Source organism: Protopterus annectens, chromosome 7.part0 (assembly GCF_019279795.1).
Source record: "Protopterus annectens isolate FY-2018-M chromosome 7.part0, PAN1.0, whole genome shotgun sequence".
Lineage (NCBI taxonomy): Eukaryota > Metazoa > Chordata > Ceratodontiformes > Protopteridae > Protopterus > Protopterus annectens.
In genome coordinates this window covers 1,984,121,435-1,984,148,301 of record NC_056739.1, presented here as the reverse complement: position 1 = coordinate 1,984,148,301, position 26,867 = coordinate 1,984,121,435, and the positions used below count along the sequence as shown (strand labels likewise).

General features: G+C 43.1%; 1 protein-coding gene across 3 annotated transcripts in view; it reads right to left on the bottom strand.

Moving 5' to 3' along the window:
- The window catches only part of SLC41A3 (solute carrier family 41 member 3), a 1,429,505-nt gene that overhangs the window by 269,040 nt on the left and 1,133,598 nt on the right, over positions 1–26,867 (bottom strand). For all 3 annotated transcript variants that reach the window (XM_044078408.1, XM_044078407.1, XM_044078409.1), the window contains one exon: positions 20,932–21,078. In XM_044078408.1, the coding sequence (XP_043934343.1) occupies positions 20,932–21,078 (147 nt within the window). The remainder of the gene's footprint in view (positions 1–20,931; positions 21,079–26,867) is intronic.

Sequence of the window (26,867 nt, the reverse complement as noted above, 5' to 3'; positions counted from 1 at the left end):
TAGCTACACTATTTTAGGCAGAAAACACTACACAAATATTTATCACAGCAGAAAAACAGCAGCAAGACACTAAATGAAAGTTTAAAACAGAAAAAGGAGCAAGGAAACTGTACAGAAGGCTTTTAACTGCAAACAAATCAGTTATATGATACACTTTTTGGCAGGAAAATCAAAACAAATAGATGCTTAACAAATGTAGAAAATTTCCAGTTAATACCTTTCACACAGTGAAACTAGCTAAAGAAGTTTTACAAACAGTGACACAGTAACAAAAGTGATTTAACTGGCCCAGTAAGGCAGACAATTACAGTACAACAGTGCAGATTAGTTTATAGCAATAAAATAAAGTAAACAGTAGGCAGCAGACAATAAAAAGCACAATAAATGGTAAGAATAAGCAATAACTTGCAAGACAAAAAGGATACTTGTTATATATCACAGATCAGAGTTGCGGTCAGTGTCCTTCCTCCGTTCAGCTCAGCGTGAATCAACCCTGCCATATTTCCACATAGCTCAACCTTCTGCTGCTGCAGCAGCACATACTCCATACCATGAATATTTTGAAATAATACTGCATTCCAAACCTACCTCTGATGCTTCGGTATACAGGGTAAACTCTTTACTAAAATTAAGAGCCACGAACAAAGAATCAGAACAGAATACTTTTTAGTTCATTAAATACTCTGTCTACTTTAAGAGACTATAGCACTTTGACAGTCACTTTTCCCTCTTATGAGTTCTGATAAGAGCAGGCATAAATTTTCTGTAGCACCTAGCTGAATCAAGAAAAGCTATCACCTTTTACTGGATGGTGCAGGTCATTTTTTATCATCTCTCTCTCTCTCTTTTCTTTTTCTTGTGGTCTTATCACCACTCTTCCCATAAGATATCCCAAATATTTGGATTCCGCCTTCCACCATGCCCAATATATTTTTCATAGCATACATGGTCCAGTTTGCCTGCCTTATAGACTCTAACCTAATATGCACTTTTGGTGAGACTCTCAGTCTTCTGAACAAATGAGCACATCATCCATGTACCTCACAGCAGAGGGTCCCTATCAAATGACAGAAAACTCATTTGATGGAAAATCATTTGGCTGAAACCAAAACATAGAAAGCTCAAAACACTGAAAACTCATTTGACTGAAACTCAAAACAGTGAAAATGCTATATGCCCTTTTCCCAGCGGTAGTGCGATCCTGGAGTTAGTATATATAGTTGGGGGCACAGCCCCCACAATGGGGGGTGTGGGAGGCATAGACCTCCACATACTTCATACATTTTAAACCCTACACATGGATACTTATAACTACAATGAATAACTGTTTGGAGAAAACAACGCCCCCGCACCCCCCCCAACTATATATACTAACTACAGGATCCCACTACCGTGGGGTAAAGGGCATATAGCATTTTCAGTGTTTTGAGTTTCAGTCAAATGAGTTTCAGTGTTTTGAGCTTTCTATCTTATGGTGTCAGTGAAATGAGTTTCTATCAAATAAGATTTCTATCATTTGATAGGGACCCACAGCAGAGTGGGTCTGAGACTACACTGTCTTATATGTCAGCTTCTGGAAATTAGGTAGGGCTTTATGTGGGCCAAATGGTAACATTGTGTACTGAAACAGACTGTTAGGGCTACAAAAGCTGCCTTTTCTTTGGTAGCTGAGTTAAATAGTATCTGGCAATGTTTCTTCAACAAGTCTAATGTTGTCAGTTATCCAGCCTTCTGTAGGTTCTCTATGAACTCATCAGTTCTAGGCATGGGATAGCTATTAAACTTTGAATCTGGATTCAGTTTCCTAAAGTTATTACAGAATCTAATGCTCCCACCAGGTTTAAAGAAGTATAGTTGTGTAAAATCTTACCATAACAATAGATGTTCTCCTGTTCACTGTTGCACTATTGCTTACATACTGGATCTCCTGCCAAGGATAGCCCAATGTCCAGCCAGTATATCAAAGCCTTTAGTGTTTACAGGCATTGTACATCACATGTATGCTCCCAGCACAAGGTGCAGGCATAAAGATGACATATGGATGCATACACCTCAGAAATTAAAAGACCCAGTAGGATCAGATGATCCCTAGGGTCCATGAAGAACATGTGCATCCAGAAGGAAGAAAAAGAAAATAATCTCTGGCCATGAGGGCAAGAAGAATAGGGAAGAGCAGAGGGGGTAGGAGGGAGGGTGTGAATACTGCAACAGTGAAGAGAAGCACATCTGCTGTTATGCGAAGATTCTACACATCTGCTCTATGTCCATCCATATCACTGCTGCAATATTCCTTACGGAAGGGAGAGTACAAAAACTCAAGAGGAAAAGTGGGAGGTGGATGGCACTGAACAGACTTCTACAAACCCATGCAGGATAGCCAGCTCTGCTTAGTGAAGGCATGGACAGAAGTCCAAGAAGTACCCTCAAGGACGGAATTGGAATACAGTCCTGTGAAAAAAGCACCTGAAGAAACAGCAGAACTGGTAAAAGCCTTTACAGAAGATGAAAGACATTTACCATGAAAAGAATAACAAAAGGAAATGGCCTTAGAAATCTAGGAAGAGAAGGTTTGTTTAGAAACTGCCAAACCAAATCCACGGGATGAAAGGGAACAAAAAGTTGCTCAGATTTGCAAATATCTCAAGTGTTTATGCTAATCCAAGGTGTGAAGAACCTTCTCACAGGCAGACTGTGGAGAAGGAAAAAAGGAAGGCAAACTAACAGACTGATAAAGAGATAACTCATTGATCACCCTGTGCATAAAAAATGATTAGTATGAAGAGACACCCTGACCCTGTGAAAAATTAAAAAGGGAAGAACAGCTATGAGAGCCTGAATCTCAAATACTCTGTTAGCTGAAGTAAGAGCCACAAGAAGAACAGTCTTTCAAGTGCAGTGTTGCAAGGAAGCTGAAGCAGCAGGCTCAAAAGGAGTCTGAGTCAATTTTTGAAGAACAAAACTGAGGTCCCAGGAAGGCAGAATAGGCTTTCTGGGAAGCCTGATATGAAGGATGCCTTTAAGAAATTGTTTGACCTCAAAACTAGAGGCCAGAGGAGGAATTAAGGACAGACACACAGAAACTGCTGATAGGTGAGCTTTAACTAAGAATATGCTAGCCCAGCATGGAGCAGAACAAATAAAAGAGAACCTTAGGAATCTGCACTGAAAAGGGTTCCTGGTTAGGAGAGAGGCACCAGACAGAAAATCTCTTCTATTTGGACAAATATGATTTCCTGGTAGTGGGTTTCCTGACCTCCTGCAGGACACAAAGCACATGCTCAAAAAGGGGTGCCTAAAAGGGATCAAAACCCTATCACCCACAGCTTCAGCTGAAGAATGGATAAGTGAGGATAGATAAAAAGTTATGTACTCACCATAATGTTCCATGTTTGTAGTCCATCTCGCCCTTCATTCTTACGTATGGGTTCAGAGCTGATCCTTGGCTCCAACTCAGCCTATTACAAAGCTCAAAGTCTCTTAGTTGGCTTGTGGCTAGGTAGGTATCCCATAGTGCACTAGTACAATCCCCAGATCTTGTTTGCTGCTAAACTATAGAAAGACAGAAATAAAGTTATCCAGAAAGAACAACAATACTGAAAGGTCTCCACCCTATCAAGGTAACACTATCCTGTCTCCAGATCCTTCCAGGACAGGGGTTGGTGGGTTTGTAAGAATGAAGGGCAAGATGGACTATAAACATGGAACGTTATGGTGAGTACATAACTTCTTTATGTTCTGTAGTCCTATCTCGCCTTCATTCTTACATATGGGACAGCGACCCTAGCACCTTATTCTTGGGTGGCTCACGGAAAAATATTCCTGAGTATCGTGGAACCAAAAGAGGCTCTACCCCTTGAGGTCAGATCCAATTTGTAATGAGTAATAAAGGTATGACGGGTAGCCCAAGTTGCTGCTGCACAAATACAGTCAATTGGAACTCTGGCTTGAAAGGCAGCAGATGTAGACTGGGATCTTGTAGAATGAGCCGTAATCTTGAATGGTAGAGTCTTTCCATTGGAGGAGTAAATGAAGGAGATACAGCTCGAAATCCAATTCGATAGGGTCACTTTAGAGACTGGGAGACCTATTCTCGACTCAGAAAAGGATACGAACAACTGATCTGACTTTCTGAGTTCCTTAGTCCTGTGAAGGTCGAATCGTAATTGCCTGTGAACATCAAGTCGATGAAATTTGTATTCTGCAGTGTTGGAATGATTAGGGAAAAAACAAAGTTAATTCTATGGTTTGGTTCAAATTAGTGTGAGAGCAAACTTTAAGGATAAAGGAAGGATTTGTATGAAGGGAAACTCTGTCTTTGTGGAAAATCAAATAAGGAGGCTTAATCGACAGTGCTTTTAACTCTGATACTCTTCTAGCTGATGTGATGGGTAATAGAAAAAAGGTCTTCCAAGACAGAAACTTCAATAGACACGAATGTGCGGGTTCAAAGGGCGGGGAAGTTAGTTTGGACAGAACGAAGTTTAGATCCCAAGGAGATACCGGTTCCTGAAAGGGAAGTCTCAGCAAAGTAGCGCCTTTAAGGAAGGTTTTACATAATCTGAGGGACATCAGGTTGGATTCATGTTGTCCCAAATGAAAGTTAGATATCACTGCCAATTGGACCCTAATTGTGGCAGCAGCTGATCCCTGATGGAAAAGTTCAGACAAAAATTCTAAAACCATAGGGATGAATGCTGTGTAAGGATCTACATTTCCATCTTTAACCCAGATCTGGTTCCTCCTTGTTTGTTTAGATACCATACCACTGACATATTGTCTGACTGGATTGCTATCGTCCCTAGAGGAAGAAAGTCGTGAAGTGCTCGCAATGCTAGAAGCACTGCTCTCATTTCTAGGATACTGATATGCAGGTGAGCCTCGTGATCTTGCCATGTGCCTTGGACAGTCCTGTCTAGATAATGAGCCCCCCCACCCTATATGTGAGGCATCCGTGGTCACAGTAGCAACAGGTTGGCGAGGAAGGAATGGAATGCCTGTAGTCAGCTGGTCGGGTTGAATCCACCAACGGACGTCCTTTTTGCAAGACTCTGTTATGATGATATGGCGAGATAGAGGCAGTTGTTGGAAAGACCACTGAGAAGATAGAAGCCATTGGAGAACTCGCATATGTAATCTGGCTAGAGGGACTAGTGTTATGGTGGAGGTCAAGGTCCCCTAAGAGTTTCAGCACTGTCTTTGCCTTGATTTTCTGCAGAGGAAGTAGACTGAGAATTTGTCTGAGGTTTTGAATTCTGTCTGCAGGTTAATGAGCTAGCATTGCAACTGTGTCTATTTCTGCACCTATAAAAGTCACAAATTGAGAGGGCGATAAGGCAGACTTTTCCCAATTTATTGTAATCCCCAGCTGGGAACAGAGCTGGATGGTGGAATCTCTGGTTTGTAGGAGAAGGTGCCTGGTGGTGGTGGTGGTCAGGAGCCAGTTGTCCAGGTATGACGTCTCAGGTGAGCTGTCACTACTACCATACATTTGGTGAACACCCTGGGGGCTGTGGTGAGACCAAAGGGCAGAGTATGAAACTGTTAATGACTGGCTCTAGGCCGGAAGCGTAAATGACTCCTCGATGCTCTGTCCACTGTTATATGGTAGTACTCATCTTGGAGGTCTATGGAGCACATCCGATTGTCTTTCCCTAACACAGGGAGTATAGATTGCAGTGTCACCATCCGGAAGTTGGCCTTCTTTACAGATTTGTTTAGTTTGCTGAGGTCCAAGATGGGCCTCCAGTCCCCTGTACATTTTGGCACTAAAAAGAATCTGGAGTAAGTTCCGAATTCTATCTGGTCTGCGGGGACGGGCTGCATGACTCTCTTTGCATGCAACTTTTGCACTTCTACAGTTGCTTGATCCCTGTGATTGGGTGGAACATCTGGGATCTTCTTGGGAGTGTGGGGTGGAAGAGAAAAGGGTATGGAGTAACCTCTGGTGACTATTCTTTGTACCCATTTGTCTTGGGTGATGTTTAGCCAGGCTACTGGATACAAAGATAGGTGACCCCCGACTGGCTCCAGAGAAGCGCAGCTGGACCCCACATCAGGATCACTGATAGGGACGGCCAGGAAAGGAATCTCGGCCATCCTGGTTTTGCAGACCCCCCCCCCCTGCCTCTAGGGTGACGTCTACCATTAGCTCCTCCTTCTCTGCCTCTAAAGTAGGAGTCACCCTGTGCATCCGGGAAAATTCTCTGGGACTTCTTGAACCACATCTTACCACCTCTCTGACCCTTGGGATATGGTCTAGAGGGGACGGTAAAATGTGCTCCCATGGCAGAGAGAGTTTTCCCTTCTTGTTCACACCTGGTGAGTGTATCTTTTACCTTAGGTCCAAACAATGAAGAACCGTCAAAGGGAGCGTTGGTAAAGGTAGACTTGAAAGGCTCCGCAAATTTACATAAGTGCATCTAGGAGTGTCTCCTAAGGGAGCCTCCTGAACCCGCTGCCCTGCTCACTCCATCAGCTGCATAGGAGATCAGCCTCGTGGAGGAGTTCACAATGGAATTTAAGGTGGACAACTGAGCAGACACCTTCTCAGGGACTCCTTCAGTAGAAGTACCTTGAAGAGTATCTCCTAACTCCTTGAGGAAATCTCTCCGAAGCCTAGTAAAATGTGTGAGATAGTTTGGCGATCTGAGGGTAAAAGCTGCTGAAGAAAAGATATGCTTCCCATATCTATCCATCGTATGAGACTCCTTATTTGTCAGATGGACAGATGAAGAAGTCTCCGCTAGCTCCTTCTTAGTGGCCACTGCCACCACCATGGCATCTACAGGCATGCCCTTGGACAAAAACTCTTTCTCTTTTGGGGCAGAGAGAAATTCATTGGGTCTTTTGGGGACTGGCTCCATGGCATCAGGAATCTCACACACCTTTTGAGTAACCAGGTCTAAGAGTTCATCGAAAGGTAGAGACACCCAAGAGGCTGAAGGTTGAGACCCGAAAGCCTTCAGGTACACTGACTCCTCATCAGAAGGGGTGACAGAGGGCCAGCGGCCTCTCTGCTTTAGGATCTCCAAGATGTCTACAAAGGAGACATTATCAGAGGACGAATTGGAGGACCCTTCTGACTCCTCGGGGTCAGTGCCTGAAGTGATGGACTCATCCAGGGAGTCTACATGCTTCCTCGTGTATGTCCTCTTCCGAGGAGGCTCCTCATAAAGGTACTCTGGGGAGGTCTCGGAAGACTGGGGGCCACCCAATGGGGGCTCCTGAGGTTGTGGGTCTCTGCTGTCGAGAGAGAGAGAAGGTGCTGAGACAGAGGTTGGTGCTTGAGGGGAAAGAGTGATGGTACCCTTGCGTGGAGCTGATGAGTGAGACAGCACGCTCCTCATCATTTCGAAAGCAGATCTCTTCGGCTCCAAAGACAGCCCCGGCTCTGAGGAAATGGAGGTAGTCCTCAGCTCCAGAGCGACCGGCTCCGAGCTGGATGTAGGGTCCAAGCTCACCCTAGCCGATGCACCAAGAGGGAGACTCGGAACCGAAGAGGTTCGGGACCAAGTGTCCCTGTCGGGGGTGACTGGTGAGCTTCGGCTCCTAGACACAACAGATGGCACTGAAGGTGTCGGAGCGTAACTCGGCTCTGAGATAGCCACGAGGGGAGCTGGAACCGAGGGTTCCACAAGTGGCACAGAAAACTCCGGCTCTGAAGGCCCGACTCGGCTCAGAGGAGGAACCACAACAGGCAGGATGGACTCAGGTGGCTCCGGAACCGACTGGGTCGGAGCCAACAACAATTTGGGCAAAGCAGATGACTTCAGGAGTCTAAGCTCTACTTTCTCCACATCTTCTTTTGACAGGCTCTTAGAGGATCTGGATGACAGGGTAGGCAATCTGAATCTCTATAAAATTGGAGATCTTAAGGTTGGGGAAACCAGCAAAAGATCTCTGGACTGGCTCCGATGCAATTTTTCAGTAGTTGGCTCCAAAAGGCTTGGGGCCAACACTGCAGTGTCGACAGCCTCGACCGGCTCCGAGGACAGTGGAGGTAGAAGTCTTATCAAGTTTTGATTGATTCTGAGGAGGTTCAGATAACACTAGTCGGTGCCGGAGAATGCCTCTTGGCCGACTTGACCTTCTCTTTTTTGGATGAATGGGACTTTGATGAGGAAGAAGAACTTGTTAAGTCTTCCTCGAAGGAAGGCTTGAGGAGCCCTTTCAAAATTAACTTGTTCTTCCACTCCTGGAGATTTCTGGAGCTAAAGGAATGGCAGAATAAACAAGTTTCCTGCAAGTGAATGGCTCCCAGACAATAAACACAATTACTGTGGCCATCCACAATTGACATCTTCTGGGAGCACTTTATGCATTTTTTGAAACCAGAAAGTTTGTGGTCTTTGGACTCTTTAGACATGTTTAACAGAGCTATATCAACAAGGAAACACAAAGTCCTCTAATTTAAACAGGCCTAGCCCTGTTAGAAAATATGAAAAATAGCAGTGAACTAGGTCCTCTAACTTAAACGGACGCAGCTAGATAAGCTAAGTTGGAAAAAGACCAGAAACTTCAGAAGCAGGCAAAGTATGAACAAATAACACTGCACGCAATATTTGAATGTCTAAAAATGAGAAAACAAGGCCCTAATACAAACGCGGACCTACAGAGAAATAACCTGTATCAAAAAACTAGCAAAGAACACTGCACACTATATATATATATATATATATATATATATATATATATATATATATATATATATATACATATATCTATATGAGAAAGCGAGAAAAAACAAGGTCTTAACACAAACGTGGACCTATGTAATATCAAAGGTAATAAAACTAGCACACAGGATACCAAACGGAGAACAGCAAGGGCCAAACGGTCAACAAGTTCTCCACAAACTAATTAAATGGCAAAAAAACCCACTTCTAAACACTATATATAAGATAACTAACTACTAATATTAAGATAACTAGGTAGAGAATCAGTAAAGTGAATAATAATGACAAAAAATTTGAATTTAGCCACGGCCAAGCAAGAAACACTTCTGAACTCACAGACGCGGCAAACGAGATCTGGGGATTGTACTACTGCACTATGGGATACCTACCTAGCCACAAGCCAACTAAGAGACTTTGAGCTTTGTAATAGGCCGAGTTGGAGCCGATGATCGGCTCCGAACTCATATATAAGAATGAAGGTGAGATAGGACTACAGAACATCAGATCACTTTTCTTGTGTAAGAAGGTCCACCTAGTGAGGCAACTTGTGGTGATTCAACCAATAAACAAAAACAGTAAAAAGTGGTTTCAGCAATCCCACGATTTATTCAACCAACAATTGTAAGCACTTTCATCCTCACACTTTGGACTTCATCAGAAAAAATTATGTCAATTTAAATCAATTTAAATAGACACAATCTAAGTCATATGATGTTTATTAGCCTATAAAAATACACAGTATTAAAATACACTCGTACAATGATAATACTAATATTAAACTATATATATATATATATATATATATATATATATATATATATATATATATGTTGATTAAAATATATATAAACTTTATTATAGATATCTTACACATATTACTTCTGATAAGCTTTTAATTTTAATATGCAATTAATAGATATAATTTCATTTAGTCCTGATGGCACAGTGGCATTCAATCTCATTTGCCACCACAATTCTTGCTTGAATAAATTGTAGGATAGCTGAAACCACTTTTTATTGTTTTTGTTTAATGGTTGAGTATTCCAGTTCATTTCAGTTGGAACTTGTGCTGATTGCCACTGGCCAAATGAAAAAGAAGGGGGACCAATGCTGTCTGGGCCAAAAGAGAGTCACCAGGGGAAGTCTTGCCTGATCTTGTGTAGGACCCTCAGAAGCAGAGGAGGGACGGCATACAGAAACATCCCATTCCATGTCAGAGGACATGGGAATCTGGAACAGAAGAGAAATTTGTTCAGAGGGGAGGAAAAAAGATCTACCTGATGAATATCCCACCAATGGACAATGCCCAGAAACACATCTCTGTAAAGTATCTATTTGTGAGCCTGTGTGTTGGATCTGCTCAAACAGCCTGCCACTATATTGTTCTGTGAGGGAATGTAGACAGCCTGAAGAGTCACTTGATACTGGACATCTAGATCCCAGACCCGAAGACCAAGCCTGCAAAGAAGGTAGGACAGTGTCCCTCCTTGCTTGTTGACATACCACATCACTGTGGTATTGTCTGTGAAAACTTTGAGGGGTACAGGAAGAATAAAGACATGAAAGGCCTGAAGAGTTAGAAGGAAAGCCCTCACCTCATTGATGCTGATGTGGTCTGACCTCTGATGGAGTGGCCAGAGATCCTGGACCTTGACAGAACCAAAGGAAGCTCCCTGGCCCCTGTCTGCAGCATCCAAAAAGAGCTCTTGAGTCAGGACTGGGTGGTGGAAAGGAAGGTCCAGGTTGAGAGAAAGTTGATGAATCCACCAATAAAGTTCAAGCTTGAGACAGGGAAAAAAGGATCTAGGAAGTCCAGGGGATGGCAGCGATGAAGCCACACTGACTTCAAGTAACACTGAAGTTTTCTCATATGCAGCCTGGCTAGAGTCAGCAAAGGAATGGTGGAAACAATAAACCCAAGGATTCCGAGAAAGTCCCTGGCTGTGACTAAAGCCAGAGGAAGATGACAGTGGAAAAAAGAAATCAAAGAGACAGCCTTGGGGTAAGGCAGGGATGCCAGCATGGTAATGGATTGAATCCTGCAAACAAGAAAAATGTGATCCTGAGAAGGAACCAAGACTGACTTTTTAAAGTTTATGGTGAATCCTAGACTTTGCATCAAGGAAAAGTACAGTTTTGTACCTACCATAAATGTAGATGTCCGATAGGTATGCATCTGCAGTCATAACATATGGGTTGTCCTGCCTCAGGCAGCCCTTCGGTCGGCCGGATTCCAAAGTCTGGGTCTGGCCTCGGCTGATGTCGCACTTCACCCGACGTCATAGCTCCTGGGGTATAAAGGCATCAGCCGATGCCATTTTCCTCAGTGTTTCTTGCCCCAGATGCCAGGTGCCCTCTAGGAAGGCTAAATTTGTATAAAAGTAGCAAATTCCAAACAGTAGAAATCAAAAAGTATATATACATATATACATACAAACAAATACACCATAATAGATTCCCCCAGCTAGCTAAGAGAGGGGTAAGTACCCTAGGAATACCACAGAGGGGAAGGAGGGTGGGTAATCCTGACTGCAGATGCATACCTATCGGACATCTACATTTATGGTAGGTACAAAACTTTACTATGTCCTTCAAGGATGCATCTGCAGTCATAACATATGGGTAGAATACCATAGCCAAACTGGGGGAGGAGGCACTAAGATATGATGGTGTAGTTAGGATCCCTTGTAAAACAGCAGTTGCAAAACCTGCTCGGGATCTGGAGTATAAAGGAAGATTGTAATGCTTGGCAAATGTATGCACGGAGCTCCAAGTAGCAGCTTCTAAAATGTCTTTGGTAGCCACTCCTCGTAGGAATTCTGTAGTGGTGGCTGTAGCTCTTGTGGAGTGAGGCCTGATATTTTCAGGAGTTGTCTTTCCATGAAATGAGTAGCAGAATCGAATGCAATTTCCTATCCATTTTGAGATTGTCTGTTTTGAAATTGCTTTCCCTTGCACTCCTGTTGCATATGCTACCAGAAGCTGGTCAGTTTTTCTGCTGGCCTTAGTTCTGTCCAGATAGTAGCGCAGTTGTCTGTGTACATCCAAGGTGTGCAGTAGTTTCCCCCCCCTGTTCTGTGGGTTGGGGAAGGACGTAGGTAAGTGAATAGCTTGGTTCAAGGATACCCTGGATACCACCTTTGGCATAAAAGTAGGATTGGTTCTCAGAGACACTCTATCCTGTTGAAAGATGAGAAAAGGCTGCACTGCCATTAATGCCTGTAACTCGGATACCCTTCTTGCTGAAGTGATTGCTAGCAGGAAGGCAGTTTTCCAAGACAGGAACTGTAAGTCTGCTGTTGCTGCGGTTCAAAGGGAGGAAGTGTTAATTTTTCTAGCACAAAATTGAGATCCCATGCAGGCAGAGGTGGTTTCCTTGGAGGTTTTACATTTTTGATCCCTCTCAAAAATTGTCTGAGGAGAGGATGAGAGAAGACAGGAGGATCCATGTTGTACTCTGCTGAAATTGCTGATGCATGAATCTTAAAGGAAGAATAGGACAGGCCATTCTGGAACAGTTCTGCTAAGTATTCTAGGATGTGTGCTAGGTTTGCCAGTGTGACATTTGTTCCCTTTGCTGCACTCCAAATGAGGAATCTCTTCCATTTGGCTGAGTATGTTTTCCTTGTGGAGGGTCTGCGAGCCTCCAGGATAATGTCCTTAACCCTCTGAGATAAAACAGGTTGGTTTTGTTTTATGCAATTTTCCAAGCAGTTAGCTGCAGCGTTTTTAAGTTTGGATGCAGGGTCTTGTAGTTGTTCTGCGTTAGAAGTAATGGACATAGAGGTAGAGGCCATGAGTTCGTCCGAGACATGCTTCTCAGCAGCGGGTACCAATGTTGCCTTGGCCAGTCTGGAGCTATCAGAATTACCTTTGGCTGTTCCTCTCTGATCTTCAGTAGAACTTTGTACATCAATGGGAGAGGTGGAAAGGCATATACTGTCAGGGCCTTCCAGCTGAAAGAAAGGGAGTCCACCTTCCAGGCTTGTGGGTGGTATACTCTTGAGCAGAATTTCTTCAGTTGGTGGTTGAGTGGGGAGGCGAACAAGTCTATCTCTGGCATTCCCCATTTCTTTGTTATGGTTTTGAAGATGTCTGGATGCAGCATCCATTCGTGAGCATCCGTGGTAGTTCTGCTTAAGCTGTCTGCTAGTGAATTCTCTTTTCCTGGTACAAATCTGGCCTGCAGTTGGATGTTGAGATTCAGGCCTAAGTTCCACAGGTCCATTGCCATCCGGCATAGAGGGTATGAATGTGTGCCTCCCTGTTTGTTGATGTACCACATGACTGTGGTATTGTCCGTCCTTATCAGCAGGTGTCCTTGCTGGAGGAATGAACTGAATGCCTCGATTGCATGCTTCACTGCCAGCATCTCCTTTAGATTTATGTGTAGATTCAGCTGGTCTTGGGACCATAGGCCTTGGATACACTTGTCTTCCATGTGTGCCCCCCAGCCTAGGTCTGAGGCATCCGTGGTGATGGTCTGCCTTGGATGTGGTCTGTGGAAAGGCAATCCTCTGTTTATCTGGCATGCCTGAGCCCACCACAGGAATTCTTTTTGCAGGCATGGAATGATTGGTATCAGGGCTTCTAGACTGTGTTTGTGTTGAGACCATACATTCCTCAGGTACCATTGTAATTTTCTCATATGCAGTCTGGCATGTGGGATCAAGATTATGCAAGATGCCATGTAACCCAGGGCCTGCAGGACTTTCCTTGCAGTAAGCTGAGTTTGTTTTGTTAATGTCATGAAATAAACTGGTAGTTGCTTTTGTTTTTCCTCTGTGAGAAAAGCCATCTGAGTTATTGTGTCCAGTTCTGCACCCAAAAATGTTATCCTTTGGGATGGCACTAGTCTTGACTTTTGTATGTTGACTGTGTATCCCAAGGCTTGCAGCAGTTGTATGACATAGGCCAAATCCTTTATTATTTTTGTCTTGTTGTCCGCTTGTATTAGGCAGTCGTCCAGGTATGGGTAGATTTGAATTCCCTGAAGCCTGCAATGAGCAATTACTGATGCCAGGCATTTCGTGAATACTCTGGGTGCAGTAGATAAGCCAAAGGGCAATGCTGAGAATTGATAATGCTCTGATCCTGCAAGAAATCTGAGGTGTCTTCTGCAATCTGGTCGTATAGGGACGTGCAGGTATGCCTCCTTGAGATCTAGAGTCACCAGCCAAGACTCCTTGCCCAACATGGGAAGAAGTTGCTGTAGGGTCAGCATTTTGAATTTTGGTACAATGAGATATGTGTTCAGTGCGGACAAGTCGAGAATAGGCCTCCATTGATTTTCTTTTCTTGGTACAAGGAATAGTCTGGAGTAAAATCCTTGGCCTTGTTCCATAGATGGTACCTTTTCTATTGCTCTCATCCTTAGTAAGCTGATGATTTGTTTTAGAGCCTCTGATTTCTGGCTTGGTGGAAGGTTTGACATTCCTCTCTTTTTTGGTAGAGTGTGGAAGTGAAACCTGTAGCCCTTGTCTATTGTTTGCAAAGTCCATTTGTCTCCTGTAATACAATGCCAGTTTTTTGAAAATAAAGCTAGCTTTCCACCCAAGGGTGCTTCCAGTTGTTCCCTGGTAGGCGGAATCAGGGCCAAGTCATTGTGTCTGTCCTGTGGAAGTGGTTGCAGTCGCAGCTGTGGCGGCACCTCTCTGGTTGGCAGGTTGCCACTGACGACCCCTGTAGGCACCCCTTGATTGACCTCTGCCTCTTGGGCGTCTATTTCTGCCTCTCTGTGCTGTAGAGGTGTCTGGAAAGGACCAATTCTTTGAAGGCCAATTTCGGCTGAACCTCGGAGGTTGGACCTGCAGGAAATCCTTGACTGTTTGGACAGATTTTGCTTTTTCTTCCACTTTCTTTAGAACCTCCTGTGCAGGGGAGCCAAATAAACTTTGTTTCTCCATAGGGGCATCTAGGAGTTTAGACTTAACATGGTCTGGCAAGGATTGTTCTTTTAGCCAGGCATGCCTTCGAATCACTGCTCCAGTCATAGCTGTTCTAAATGAAGCCACCAGTGCATCATAGCCACATTTCAAGAAATGATTACTGACCTGCTGAGAGTTGTGTACCAAATCCTGAAGGGACTTACGGTCTAAAGGTTCAGGAGAGGCCAGCTTTTTATTCAGCTGATCTAACAAAAATTCCTGGTACTGTATCATGTGAAATTGACAGTTTAAAGCCCTGGCAGAAAGAGTAGCAGATGTATAAACCTTTTTTCCCCATCTCTCTAATGCTCTAGATTCTCTTTCAGAGGGTAGGGGGTTTTTGGCAGAGGCAGCTGCAACACCTTTAGGGCCCTGAGAAATGGTTTCTGGGTCTGCAGCATGGGCCTTATACAAGTGGAAGTGAGAATCCGGGACCCTGTAGTATCTGTCAGGTTTGGCAGGGGCCAGGGGAAGAGAATCAGGGGCAGTACTGGCATCACTGTATGAATCATCAACAACTGATAGTACAGGTGGTATGGCTAAAGGTCTATGCTGTGGTAAGTGTAAAAAGTCCTTAGCCTTTTCCTAGAATCAGAAAAATCCTGACCCTGCCATTGGAAGTGTTCCCTCATAGAGTGTAGGGTTTCCCCAAATGAAAATTCCTCTGGAGGAGAGGCAGAAGGAATGGAGTCTTCTGCATCAGAATCCTCATAAGGTGAGTATGGGCCTTCCTGATGGTCAGATAAATCTGAACCATCCGAGGAATAGTCAGAGGAGAGAGGTTCTGGGGGTTCAGTCCTAGGCCTCTTTTCAGGAGGGGGTTGGGAGGCCCTGTCTGGGTGAGGTTGGGATCCCCTGATCAGAGAAATAAGGTCCTCAGCAAGGCTGAGAATCTGAGAACTAGAAGTAGGCCTGTGAGAGGGAGCTTTTGTAGGTAAGGCCTTGGAAAGTTTTGCTGCTTTAGCCCTGGAAAAGGCCTTGATAGACATAGAAGCAGGGGGTCTAGCTGCCCCACGTGCAGGGGTAGAGATGTCCAATGGAATAGTGTCGGACAAATCTTGTGTGCCTGCTTCTTCAGTAGGATTTTCTGTAGCCGACTCAGCCATGGCCTGTGTGGCCTCGGTTGTCGGAGGCATGCTTTCGGCCGAAGGGAGAACCGAGGTCTCGGTCTCAGCCGAAACCGAGACACTCGTGGTAGGCCTAACCGTGGTTTCAGTCGAAACCGCGGGCCACGAGTGTCGGTCCTTTTCCTTGCGTTTTTTAGCTAAATGTGTAGTCGGAGTCTCCGACGGCATTTTATATGCAAAAGCGGAGCCAAAAAACTCTTCTGCAAACTCCGACCAACGTCTAAGTGTCCGTCGGTTGAAGGAAGCACAGGCTAAACAAGCTGATACGTCGTGGTCTGGGCCTAAGCAAGGTAGGCAGTAAGAGTGGAAATCCTTATGAGGTATTTGTTTCCCACAAGTTAAACAATTACTTACTTTGTCTGACATCGGCTGAATCAAGAAAGAGTCCCCAACGGGGTACTTAGCTTTTTTAGAAGTCTTCGGTAGTTGAAATCTCTGGATCTGACCGACCGGCACTTGCGAACAGCTTCTGCTTCGGGCACCGCGCGGCAAGAAAGACTGAGAAAAATGGCGTCGACTGATGACTTTATACCCCAGGAGCTATGACGTCGGGTGAAGTACGACATCAGCCGAGGCCAGACCCAGACTTTGGAATCCGGCCGACCGAAGGCCTGCCTGAGGCAGGACAACCCATATGTTATGACTGCAGATGCATCCTTGAAGGACATCTGTAAACTGGAGGTCCTGAAGCAGAACCAAGGGGAACAAGGCCTGAAATGTTCAACAGATCACAGATCTTAGATAGCATCTACCATGTGAAGAAAAAGGTCCTCGCTATCAACTTCTATAGTATTAACATCTCTGGCTGAGTTACAGGAATCAATGTAATGTACCTTTTTCCACACAGGTTCACATGTTCATAGGAGATTACTAAGTTAATAGCTTAAAGGCCCTTACAAACCTAGCCAGTGTAACCAGATTTTACCCACTATATGGCCCCTATGGGCAAAAGGATGGCATGAATTTGTGGCTATGCACTGAATGGGATGTGAGAATTTTGGTGGGTCACTGCTTCTCTGAGTGGCCTGTCTTCTCACACCTGTAGCAGTACTGATGTGAAGGCTACTTCTCTTTTATAATGCTACTTAGTTGGGCAGAGTGCTTGATTTTAGCTCCAGAGTCTTTAGCTTTTTGACTTGAGTGGAAACATCATCAACCTCTTCTACATCTATAGCCTCATCAGCATGGCATCTAAGTATCTCTGCCACCTTTTAATTGATTCTCTATGCCTTACCACGTATACAGGTTTTCCCCAAGGTAAGACCTCTATCCATATGTATTCCTTCTGACAATGTATTATCCCCTAATCTAACTTCTAACATGAAGCAGATCAGCAACTGGCCATAACCACAATTTCCAACCAGTGTGCACAGCAAAATGAAAAATACGTTGCACGCAAGGTAGCATATTATTACGTTCACCCAACTGACATGAGAGGACTTTTGCAAAATACCTGCCAGATGACAGCTTTTAAATTTTCTTGTCCACTTTTCCAGTTTTTTATGATTACCTATAACCGAAGAGTTCTGGTAGTTATACAGTAGACATGATGCACTATGATACAATAATGTGATGGTGGCAGTTGTGTATCTAGTTCGTTTACAGCACAGCTCAAAACAGTGCCTTTTTTCCCTTCTCTACTATCTTTGGCTAACCCAAAAGCTCCTCAATTAGACATTCCTGGCATCCTTTTTACAGTCTTCTCTTTTCTTGTCGCTGCATTTGTCACATCATATCAATGTTTTTGGATTAAAGGGGGCAGGCTCTATGGTACAATGGGATAAAGCCACGACTAAAACCCAGACAACATGGAAAGATTTAGTGACCTAGGTGATGAAGTAGAAAGCTGGGGAGAGTAAAAGTAAATGGCCATCGTAAACCAGATCATCCTGGGGTTAGAAAATAACCTGGTCTGATGTACTGCTGATTCTAAACAGGGACTCAGAGACACAGTAGGCAGTCCAAACAACTATGAGCACATGAGAACTGATCAAGAAGTCCACTTACAGTGTAGCTGAGGTCTGTAGACATAGAGAAATGTGCATGCATCAGTCACAAGAATAGGAATGGGATATACAAAAGAACCCTAATGGTGACCTGGATGACAGCCTCCCATAACTGGTTCTTACCTTATGAGGAAAGAATTTGATATTAGTTACCAAGAGAGCATATAAACCATAATACTGAAAGACCAAAACACAGAAAACTACAACATCAAAAAAAAAACCTCAAATATTGAAATTCCCTTCCAATATGAACCCAGGAAAGATTGCTAACACGGTCCTGCAGGGGATCAAGTCAAGAAGTTCAGTATTATGGTCTTCAGCATTTTGTTCTTTCAGTCTTATGGTTTCAAGATTTTGCATCTCAACATTTCACAGTAAACCTATATGTGTGTGTGTATACACACAGACATACACACAGGTCAGAGGGGACAAATCAACAAAGCTGTTGTATGCAGATGATGTGACATTACAGGCAGACTCTGGGGAAGAACTTCAGCAAAGGATAGGGCATTACAGACAGACTCTGAACAAGAAGTTCAACGAATGATAAGTGAATGGAATGCAAAGCTGAAGGCACACATGATGAAACTGACTACAAATAAGACAGTTGTAACAGCAGTAAATGAGGGAATCAGAAGAAGATGATACTTGAGATAGAAGGGAAAACAGTGGAACCGGATAACAGCTTCAAGTATCTGGGAAGGGTGACTGAGAAGATGGAAAGTTTGAATGAGGAGGCCAAAGCTTGAATCAGAGGGGCTGCAGCCAACTGGCACAAAGTGTCAGGGGTAGCACATGACAGAAGAATGCCAAAGAAGCTGAAAAGTAAAGTGTACAAAACAGTGGTGCAACCAGAACTGTATGGTACAGCAATTCAGCCAATAAAGACACATCAGTTGAGGAAGCTAGTGGTAATGGATATGAACTGCCTGAGACATCTGTAGGATGTGCACTGTTGGACAGATGAAGAAATAAGGACATCAGAGCAAAAGCCAAAGTAGATTCAATTGCAGAGAAGGTCAAAGAGAACAGATTATGGTGTTTTGGGCACATGTGCAGAAAAGCCAAAACCAATCTTGTCAAGATTTGGGGCAAAGTGGAGGAAACAAGGGCATCCAGCAAAGAGGTGGATAGACTGTGAAAAAGAATAATAGGGACAGGCATGACTGTCTAAGAAGGTAGAAAAGTAGCACTGAGTCTAGAGAGATGGCAATAGCTGACACAATACCATGATCCCATGTAGAACAAAGCAGTTAATGTTGATGATATAATTTAGTTTACTATCATTAAATTCTACATCTGTTTAGTCAATAAAAGCTGTTTGCCTAAATAGATGGTTGACATGTGTGACAGAATGCCACATTACTGGGGTTGGGGAATATACCCTTTCCTCTATATTGTGCAATCTTGGACTTTGAGGATAATATTAGCGAGGGTACAGAGGGTGTGCATGCTCCAAGATTATTTCTCAGCATGTGTAGATACATACACATACAACATAAAAGTGACAAATAGTACAGTAATGATTGCCCTTGATATTAGCATGAGAATTACTAAAATAGGGGAGGGGAAGGCTCAGAGTTGGCCCACACATAATGACAGAGACATGCCAAATCAAAAAATATGAAATGTGTGTATCTATCTATATCTAATATATCATATATATATATATATATATATATATATATATATATATGTGTGTGTGTGTGTGTGTGTGTGTGTGTGTATATATATATATATATATATATATATATATATATATATATATATATACATATATATATATATATATATATGGATAGATAGAGATTCAGAGACTCACATATACAAATACATATAGAGACACATACGCACATATATCTACATAAAAATGGGAATGTATATGTGGTTGTATTTAAGCTTGAGCTCACCACAAAATTATTATTTTAAAATGCTTTTGCCCATTTATGTTAATAAAGTGAGGTGCTTCCTCAGACCTCACTATGCTAGCATGTACCAGCATTTTAGTTTATACTACTGATCAGACATATCTATACAAACACACCCTTATATCTCTATCTATATCTATCTATCTATATATAAATATATATATATATATATATATTTTTATATATATATATATATATATATATATATATATATATATATATATATATATTTTATATATATATATATATATATATATATAGACTTATATATATAATGCATATATATATATATATATATATATATTTTACATATATAGATATATATATATTTTATATAGATCTATATATATATATATATATATATATATATATATATATATATATATATATATATATATACACACACACACACATATATATTGAACTAAGTACTGAAATTTGAATCACAAATGATAAAAAAACGAGTACATCAAAAACATGTAACATCAAAACACAGCAGATCGCAAAAGGTCCAAAAGTATTTCACTCGTGATCCATTAGCTGTATAAGTTTTCTGATTAGCAGCAGAGTTACAGGAAGGGTTTTCTCAGGTTAGAGTTAGTGTTAGTGTCAGCACCACCTTACTGACAAGTGCTAACCCTAACCCTGTACCTTACTTTAGAAGGATCCTTCCAGTAACACTACCACTACACTAGACATCTTGGACACATAACATGCACAATAATGCACATACACACAACACTACATCTATCCCTTAACTTACCCTGTACATTAAACCTAACTCAAACAGTGTCTGCCACATACTCTCACCTAACATCTATCTCCTTACTTAATCCTTACTCTGAGTGAAACCTGTTAACACTCACAAAGAGAAAGACACACAGACACACAGCACTCCCACCTCCTAACTTATGTACACCTCCACAAATCCATCTCCCGGCTTCCAACAATCTCACAATTCAAACATGCACTCAAACAAACATTTGAACATTTATGCCCTTGTTCTATTCTTTCAATAAACTACACTGCAACAGCGATATGTAGTCTTAGACTGGTTTACTGACTAACCAATGACAGCACTAATATAAGCAATGACAGTAGAAACATACACACACATACTGACAGCAGAAAAGCAACCTGGCTCAGCTTAGACCTAGGATGTCTTGCTCTGCACAGTGCTAGCCTAGCATCTCATCTAATTTACATTTCATACACCATTACTTGTCTAATGACATGTAGGGCATAAATTTACAAGTTGAATACTCTACCTTTATATTTAAAGAGAAATGTGCTGATTCCTGCCAGCAGTGACAGCGTTATCAAGTCTCCAAGACTGGCTGCAATTGGAGTAGCAACATTGTCTGGATTTATTCCCATCTTTCTGGAGCCAATGATCACACCAATCATGACCATACCTGTAAAAATATGGATGTCAGAAAATAAAATGAAAAAAATGCCATCTTTAGGGTTATATAGAATTATAACTGGACCCTGAATTTTAAGATCCTAGTTTCAAATGTTAGAAGGCTGAATATTGTAAAAATGCATACATTTCTGAGACTTTCCTGCAGAGCTTTATCAAAACAAATTTACAGAAAAATGAAGTAAAACAAAATCCAGCACTTGTGTTATAAATTAATATTATTTGAGACAGTGAAACAACCGCTGTGAAGCAGCTAGAAAATGCCCTACTTCTAAAAACGGAGATCATTTTTGCAGGTGTTCACGGATTTTCAAGGCATGCACAGCAGGGACAATTTGAAACAGTCAGTTATAAGAAACAATTATCATTGAATAGGTTTAAAAGTTACTTTCTCCGTCTTTGACTAGTGACACCACAAACACACGTGCCACATAACCTCACTAAAAAGTCCCAGCTAGGTTCCAGTATAATGCAAAATAAAAAAAAAAAAGTTTCCTTATGATATTTTTTACAGAAATTAAAATTGCAGACTAAGTTATTCATAATGTGCAGTATTTCTCTTCTAATGAAAACTGCCACTACTCTTTCTTCCTTCAGCAGCTCAGTCAAGCATAAAGTTAGACCTGTATGCATACTTCTTAACTTAGAATTCTGGACAAAGCCAGAAATAATGTGGAGACAAAGGTCAATAATCAAGGACATATTTTAAATATTTGTCTTAAAAATTTGTAATGTTGCTAGAATAATAAACTTTGCATTAGCATGCATTTCTGAAGGATATGAAGTCTGAAACTCAAATGTTTGTCACTGTTTAGTGCCTGCAATCTTTAATGCTTTCCAGAAAACCACAAATTATAGTAGGAACAGATGAAAAATGTGAGGTAAAAATCAGGGCATTCTTTAAATTTCTGGTCAGAGGTGTATGTCTCTATGCTTATTACAGAAAATTTGTTCAGTATGCTGGAACATCAATTTCATAGATTCAAACAGGGAGCATCTTGTTAGTCTATCCTGATTTGGTATGACAGATGGGTTATAGTAAAAGTGCACCTGGAAATATGGTGGCTACTGTCTAAACTTCAACAAAGTGTTTAGTTTTCTGCCACTAAGAAGACTGGAGGGGAAGATCAAAGGGTCACCATGGGTGGTGCCACAGTGGTGGGATGGGTAAGCTAGTAAAGGAAGGGTGCACAGGGTGTTAGTGAGAGATATGCTGTTAGAGAGGTGACCAACCAGTGCCACAGTCATTAGTTCTGAGTGGAACATCCATAAGAAGTTTTACCTCCAACATTAAAGACATGCAAAGCCAAATCTGCAGAAACCACTAGGAAGGGGATGGAAGCTTGAGATGGGATGGTAGGTTCCAGAAAGAGCCAAACATGTTAGCTTAGTGTTTTAACAGACTGCTAGGTTTATTATATCTGCAATGGGATTTTAGCTCTTTTACTGGCTAGCAAAAACTTTTGACAACACAGAAACAGAAATGTTACTGACACTTATGAATTCTGTGTTCACTGGAGCTCCCAACTAATGGAAGGTCCAGGTTATGAAAGATGAACATATTTTCATTTCTTGAGTTTTTAAGAATCAATGTTAACATTTTTTGTAGTATATAATGGACCTCATGGACTTGAAACTACTCATATTTCTACCAAAGTTTAAATATTCAAATGCATCTCTGATTTCAATAAAAAAAGAAGTTATGTACTCACCATAACTTTCCATCTGAGTAGTTATACTTCATTTTTCTGCAACCTGTGGGTATACGGATCTGAGCCGGCAACGTTTTTTTTTTCTTTCTAGCATCTGCTCCAAGCTCTGAGCTCCTCCCCTTACCCATAATGCCCTATACCTCCTATCTTCCCTCATATCGAGTTTGCTGCAACTAAAAACATAAGCAACTCAACCCAATAAACCAATCCTGAAAAGATAGGACAAGGTCCGGGGGATGGAGGGAGGGAATGTTGCAGAAAAATGAAGTATACCTACTCAGATGGAACGTTATGATGAGTACATAACTTCTTTATCTGAAGTAGTTAACTTCATTTTATCTGCAACCTGTGGGACAGAGTCCCCAGCTACTCCGATCCTGGGAGGCCCTTATGGAAAGATATTCCTGAGCACCGCAGAGCCAAAGGATGCTCTACCCTCGAAATCAGATCTAATTTGTAATGGGAAATGAAGGTATGTGAATTGGCCCAGGTCGCTGCTGCACAAATATCGTCCAAAGGCACCCTAGACCAAAAAGCAGCAAAAGTCGCCATGGACCTGGTAGAGTGAGCCCTAACAATACCAGGAGGAGATAAACCTTTTGCTTTGTAGGCATGTGAAATACAAAGAGTGATCCATCTGGCCAAAGAAACTTTAGAAATAGCTTTTCCCATAAATGCTTTGAAAAAGGAAACAAACAATTGGACAGTCTTACGGAAAGACTTCGTTCTATGAAGATAGAAACAAAGCTGTCTATGAACATCTAACAAACAGAGTTTGAATTCACCTTTATTTTGGAAGTTAGGAAAGAAAACGGGCAGAATAATGGACTGGTTTATGTTTGCTTCAGATGCCACTTTAGGTAAGAAGGAAGGGTTAGTACGGAGTGAGACCCTATCCTTATAGAAGACCAAATACAGAGGCACGGTGGACAGAGCTTGAAGCTCAGAAACCCTCCTAGCAGATGTAATGGCAACTAGGAAAGCGGTCTTCCAGGACATAAATTTCAAGTCCACCAAAGCTGCAGGTTCAAAAGGAAGAGCCACCAATGCCTGTAAAACAAAAATAAGGTCCTAAGGAGGCACTGAACCCTTGACAGTTGGCCGTAACAGAAAAGTACCTTTAAGAAAAGCCTTACACACCCAAGAGGAGGCTAAGGCCATGTTGCCTTCACCAACGTGAAAACTGGAAATGGCTGCCAATTGTACTTTCACTGTGGAGGAACTAGCTCCTTGCTGAAAAATACCAGACAGGAAGTCCAACACCGCTGGAACAGGGGCTGTAAAGGGATCTATTTTTCTCTGTGAAGCCCAAATGGAAAAACACTTCGATTTACTGCAATAAAGTTTCCTAGTGGAATCTTTAAGAGAAGCCACCAGAATGGATTTTACCGGGGATGAAAGACCGGGAGTCCTGGCAATTAATGGAACTGGAGCAACCAGGCTGTCAGCTTGAGGCTGCCCAGATTGGGCGGACGTGCCCCCGATGGATGGGAGATTAGATCCAGGCAGGGATCCAGAACCCACGAGGGAGCTATGAGATGAGAATAAAGGAATGGGAACCAAACCTGATGAGGCAAGAATGGGACAACGAGGATCACTTTGCACCGTAGTCGGCAAGCTTTCTGAAGAAACTTCGGAATGAGTGGCAATGGTGGATAAGCATACAGAAGCCCGGGGGGCCAAGCATGGACTAGAGCATCTCTGAGGATTTCCCCTGGTGAGGGAATCAGAGCGAAGAACTTGCTGCACTTTGCATTGGAAGGAGATGTGAAGAGATTGCAGCAAGGCTGACCCCATGCAAGGAAGATCTCCTCTGCTAATGACTGTTTCAGAGACCACTCGTAAGGCATCAGAATGGCCCAACTCAATTTGTCCGCTAAAATGTTGGAGCAACCCGGAATGTGCGTTGCTATCAGAAACTGGCAGGTGAAGATCGCCCATTCCCACACTCTCATGGCCTCGCGACATAGAGGGTAGGATCTGGTTCCCCCATGCTTGTTGATATGCCAAACAACCGACATGTTGTCTGACTGAATTGTAATCAATCTGAGAGGGAGGACTGTGTGAAAGGCTTCCAACGCTAAAAGCACTGCCCTCATCTCTAGAACATTTATGTGCAACTTGGTTTCTGACTGGGACCACGTGCCGTGGACTGTCCTTCTCAAACAGCGTCTACCCCCACCCGAGTTGGGAGGCATCCGTGGTCACTGTGGCTTGGACTGGAGACAAATGCGAAGGGGCGTCCTTTTGATATCTCCGGTGAACTTAACCACCAAAGAAGAGATGTCCTGCAGATGTGACTGATCTTGATCGGAAATTCCATGGGCAGGGAGTTAAGAATACCTTAATCTGCAAAGTGTCTAGCCGTGCCCCAATGAAGTCTAGAACTTGTACTGGTTGCAAATGGGATTTGTGAACATTGACTGTAATTCACAGTAGATCTGCCAACTGAATGAAATAATCTCGGGCCAGACACAATTGATGCTTGTTGGGCGCAGCGAAGAGCCAGTCGTCCAGGTTTGGAAACACCTGAATACCCTGAAGCCTGAGGTGAGCCGCTACAACTGCCATTACCTTGGTGAACACCGTGGGGGCTGTAGTGAGACCAAGGGGTAGGGCTCTGAACTGAAAATGACTGGCTCCCAGCTGGAAGCGCAGAAACCTCCTGGAGCTTCTGTGTATTTTGATGTGGTAGTAAGCATCCTGGAGGTCTAACGAGCACATCCAGTCGCACTCTCAGAGATAAGGTAGAATGGACTGTAGGGTGACCATCCGGAATTTCTGTTTGGCTACCGACAGGTTTAATGTTGACAGGTCTAGAATGGGCCAGAGGTCCCCTGTCTTTTTTGTCACCAAAAAGAACCTTGTGTAGACGCCTAATCCGGACTGATCGGGGGGGGGGGGGATCTGTTTGATGGCTCATTTAAGAAGCAGCTTTGAAACCTCTATAGCTGTGGCCTCCCTGTGAGCAGGTGGAACATCCGGGAGGTGTTTTGTAATATTTGGAAGGGCAACAAATGGGATAGAGTCTTCTTCTTCTTCCTCTGGATATTATCTGTAAAACCCAGCAATCTGTCGTAATGGACTCCCATGCCCCTGAGTGTAAGGACAATCATCCCCCGACTGCCTCCAGAGTAGGACAGTCAGGCAACCCCTCAGGACTGCTGACCGGGTCTATCAGAAAAGGGTTCCCTAGACCCAAAATTCCTGGGACCCCCTCTACCTCTGGGTCAGCGTCGATCCTGTCCCCCTCTGCCTCTGAGGAAATAGTTGTCCTGAGAATCCCGGGAAAACTGAGATTTTCGGAACCACATCTTCTTCTGCCTCTTTGATTCCTACAGAAGGACCGCTGAGGGTTAGAGAAGCGGACTCCGACGGCAGACAAAGTCTTCCTGTCCTTTTCGCTCTGGACAAGTGTGTCACATACTGTCTTCCCAAAAAGGGAAGAGCTGTCGAAGGGAGCGTTGATGAATGACGCCTTGAAAGGGTCCACAAACTGACACAACCTGAGCCAGGCATGACGCCTCATGGCTGTGCCTGTCCCAGCCACCCTAGCTGCTCCTTCCGTGGCATGGGAAAGGAGACGCATTGATGTGTTCGAGACTGACTTCAGAGTAGACATTTTCGCCGAGAACAACTGTCTGTCCTGCGGTGATAAAGACTCTGGGGGCGACTCAGCAAATTCCATAGCAAGGTCTCACTGAAGCCGAATCACATGTGCCAAATAATTCAGCGCCATGGATAGAAAAGGTCGCTGAGGAGTATACACGCTTCCCAAACCTATCCACTGACCTAGACTCCTTGTCTGGAGGGTGGACTGAGGAACTCTCCTGTGCTAGTTCCTTCTTTGTGGCCGCTGCAACCAACACAGCATCAACTGGGGCTCCTTTCAACCAGGGTTGTCTGTCAGGAGGGAGAGATAAAACCTTGTCAGGGCATTTGGGGATGGGCTCTATGGTGTCAGGCTTCTTCCATGCCCTCGTGGTGATGAGATCCACCAAGGGGTCCGCTGGCGGGGACACCCAGGAAGTAGATGGGCCTGTGCCAAAGGCCTCCAGGAACACTGACA